Genomic DNA, 3875 nt, shown 5'->3' on the forward strand with positions numbered 1-3875 from the left:
AGAGATGGATTCGATGCTTTAGAGTTGCGAGAAGTAAAGCAGGTAGACAGGAATCCATTAGGCATGGTGAGCACCAGCTTGAGCGGTGCTGCCGCTTGCCTGAGAAAGGGCTCTGATCAGAGAAGAGGCAGAATCAACTCCAGGTGGGAAAGGCACCGCCTGAGCCTGTGCAGGGGGTGGGTAATGGAGGAAGCTGCAGGCAGGAAGCAGGGAAAAGGTAGGAGGGCATGAGGCCTGAGCTGGGGTGGGTAAGTGGATGGAAAGAAGCGCAGGGCAGAGAGTGGTAGAGCAGGAAGGACCGCGCCAGGCCTGACAGGCAGTGAAGGGGGAACGCAAGGGCTGGCATGTGACCCAGTGACTGGTGGACAGTGGAGCCATTGCCAACGTGGGGACCCCATGCGAAGGAGTGGGTTTCGGGGGACACAGCTCATGTGGGGTGGAGTGTTCCAAGAAGGCTGGAGCCCTGAACCTTGAGCTCTTAGTCTGGAAATGCAGTCTGGGTATTACTAGCTATGATGGTGATTGAAGTGTGGAGACTGCTGAAATTTCCTGAGGAGAGGGGAGTAGTGTGAGAGGGGAAGAGGTTCCAGGCACCATTCTCTGAAAAGCCTCAAATGCTAGGAAAGAGATCTGGGGAGGAGAAAGTACAGGAAGAGCATAGGCCAGGATCCAACAAGACACGATTACCAAGCCCTTCAGCAAATAGAAGATAAGCCTCCTCATGACATTTTAATTCTATTTCTCCATGAAAGTAGAGGAATGATCAGACTTCTGAAGTTGCACATATTTGGGTTCCAGTTATTCTCCTGTCCTTTCCTAGCGCTGACAACCTGGGGAAATGACCTCAGTCTGCCAGAGTCTTTGTAAAATTTGGCCAACTCCTTGTATTTGTGACCTGTGCATGCTCAGTCATGTCTGACTCTTTGCGACCCCATAGACTGTAGCAAGCCAGGCTCGTCTGTCCATGGAATATTCCAGGTGAGAATGCTGGAGTGGGTTGTCATTTCCTACTCCAGGGGATCTTCCCGACCCAGGGATCGACCCCGCGTCTCCCAGGTCTCCTGCGTTTACTGCATCGGCAGGCGGATTCTTTACCATTGAGCCACCAGGAATACAGTTATTCATTGCTTAGTATTTCTGAGTAACAGGGAAATAGGCCCCACCCCACAGCCTAACGGCCAATTAGGGCGCGATCCGCCTCTCGGAATGCAAATTACCGGAGAACTTGCCAATCACAAAGTGCCAGCCCCGCCCCCTTCTCCCACGATGACGTGCCCAGCTCCTCTTTTTCTGAAGACCAATCAGAGCGCGGTCCGCGCGAATTGCCCCGGGAGCACGACTCAGAACTCTCAACGTCCGGTTAGGGGAGTGGGTTGCCATGGTCACCAGTGAGGGGCAAGACAAGGGCCAGCGGAGCTTCCAGAGACAGACAAAAAAAGCGAGGGGCAGATTCTGATTAGCTGCTTCCTCGCTTCCTTCACGGGTGGGCCAGATGTTTCCCCGCCTCCGTCCCATGCCTCCTGGAGCCTGTCACCTGTCTCCTTTCTCCTCTCTTCTCTCCTCCCGTCCCGACTGGCACCCGGATCTGGGAGTCGCGCAGTTAGAACACCACCCTGCAGAAACTGCTGCAGGCTGCTGCAAGAGGACTTTTCTATTTTTTTGAGGGGGGTGGGGTTGCGCTCAGTGTTGCTTGCAGGATGTTTGTTCCCGACCAGGGACTGAACGCACCCCAGCAGTGAAAGCGTCGAGTCCTAACACTGTATCACCAGGGAATCCTCAGAAACCCTTTTATGATAATACATTTTGCTTCCAGAAGGGCACTACACGTACGTCTTCTAATTGTATATCTGGTTTAAGTCTCATAATAGATGAGGAAAAGGGAGCTGAAAGGTTAGAGGCCCTTCCCAATACCACACAACTGGGTTTCGGGGAGCCTGGTTTTGAATAGCAAGTACATCTCCAGGGCCCCCACCCCATCCCACCGCCTCTGATCTTTCCACTGTGCCCGAAGTAGAAGTCGGGAAGTGATGAGAGAGTGAGAAAAAAGAAATTCAGGGAAAATGAGAGCTGGGAGAAAGAGAATGAGACCAATAGGAAGAAAGGGGGGAGGGGTGGGAAGAACACGAATGAGTCAGGCAGAGAACAAGTGATTAAGAATTGAAGGAAGGTGTTCACTTCAGCAGCACATATACTAAAATTGAAATGATACAGAGAAGATTATCATGGCCCGTGCGCAAGGATGACACAAATTTGCCAAGCATTCCCTATTTTTCAGAAAAAGGAAGAGTTTTAGGCATAAAGAAGAATAAAGAAGACGAAGAATCCCCAGAGGGCCGGGAAGCCAGGAGGAAGAGAATTATAGAGACTCCGAGAGAGGAGGACAGATACCCAGTGAGCTATAGAGATCCAGAGAAGGGCCAGTGACCCAGAGGGGGACAGAGACCAGGGAGGTTACAAGAGAGCGAGAGAAGGGGGGAGGATGGAGACTCAGGGTGGGTTGGGAGCAGGTATGCGAGTGGAGAGGGACAAAGGCACAGAGTGGGAGCAAGGGGCAGAGCTGGGGCAGTAGTGTAGAGGAGGTGGGGCGGAGGGGAGAAAGAGTGGAGGGAAAGATAAGAACAGAGGGGACGGAGGGGTAGAGGTCAGTGTAGCGGACGCAGGGCCCGCCCCCTGCACGTGTACACACACACACACACCCCACCACCACCACACGCACACGAGGCGCAGGAAGGAGGCGCAGTCGGGAGGCACAGCAGGGTCTTTATTGAGGTGGGGCGGGCAGGCGCTCAGGGCGCGTCCAGCACCAGCAGCTTGTGCATGTACGAGTTCAGCCAGTGGCGGCGCTCGAGGGCGGCCAGCAGCCGCGCGCGCTCCCGGAAGGCCGCGTCGTCCGCCAGCGCCAGGCTCCGCCGCGACTGGGGGGTGGCCGGACCCGCCCGAGCCCCGCCGGGGGTGCGGAGTCTGCCGGGAGATGGAAAGAGGCGGTTACCGTGGGTCCCAGCCCGCGGCCCGCCGCCTGTTCTCCCCGCGGTCTAACTCGAAGCCCTGTGACTGCACCAGCTGCGAAGGGACTCGGTCTCTGTCCCCGTCTCTTGCTCTGTGTGGGTCTTCGGCTCAGTTTTCACCAGGTTCCGAGCCTCCTGAGTACAGAGACCGAGTCTGATGCCCCTGTCCGGCCCCAGCGCTCGGCGCACGCGTGGCACACACCGCAGACCCAATAAAGGTTGCTCAAGGAACAAACTCGTTCCTGCTTCGACTCCTTTCAAGTCTCTCAAAGCCTTTCTCAGAATTCTTTTGTATCTCTTTGTTTTGCAGATTACCCACCTGTTAACCTCCCACCTCTGTCCTCCTCTCTAGGTCTCTATTTCCCCTTTCTGAGTCTTTGTTCCCCATTCTCTTTGGGTCTCTTTCCACCTATCCGAGTCCCCACCCTTCCCTGGGAGACTTGGATGTCCAACTCACCTGAAGACCCCCGCGGGAGGTAGGGCGACTCCTGAGGCCGTGCGGTGGCCCCAGGACACGAGAAGCAGGAGCAGCAGCAGCAGCCGCACCCGGGGGCTCCTGGGTACCTGGCAGGCCTCCATCACCTGCGGGGAGACAAGAAGAGCTCAGTGATGCCCTCGTCTGGGACCAGAAACCAGACCCCATCATCCACCCACCCACCCCCGAAGCCAATTTGCAGGGTGCCCTACCGCGCAGTGGGCTCCCGGCAGCGAGGCTGGCAGCCCCCTTATATCGCCTCCACAGCCCCCGCAGCGGCCAGTGACGCAGACCAGGGGGCCGGGGGCACCGGGTCACCCCCACCCCAGGCTCATTAGGAGCTGCCAGCGGTAATGAGGAGCCGGGGGTGGGGGGCCAGCGGCTGCCTTGTCGGC

The 3875-nt window shown here is 56.6% G+C and overlaps 1 protein-coding gene across 1 annotated transcript; it reads right to left on the reverse strand.

Moving 5' to 3' along the window:
* Positions 2586-3584, reverse strand: PTH2 (parathyroid hormone 2). The gene is made up of 2 exons (XM_018062776.1): positions 3463-3584; positions 2586-2961 (listed from the first exon to the last, which is right to left on the reverse strand). The coding sequence occupies exons 1-2, from the start codon at positions 3582-3584 to the stop codon at positions 2787-2789; spliced, it is 297 nt and encodes a 98-aa protein (XP_017918265.1). The 3' UTR covers positions 2586-2786.

Source organism: Capra hircus, chromosome 18 (genome assembly GCF_001704415.2).
Source record: "Capra hircus breed San Clemente chromosome 18, ASM170441v1, whole genome shotgun sequence".
NCBI classification, from domain to species: domain Eukaryota; kingdom Metazoa; phylum Chordata; class Mammalia; order Artiodactyla; family Bovidae; genus Capra; species Capra hircus.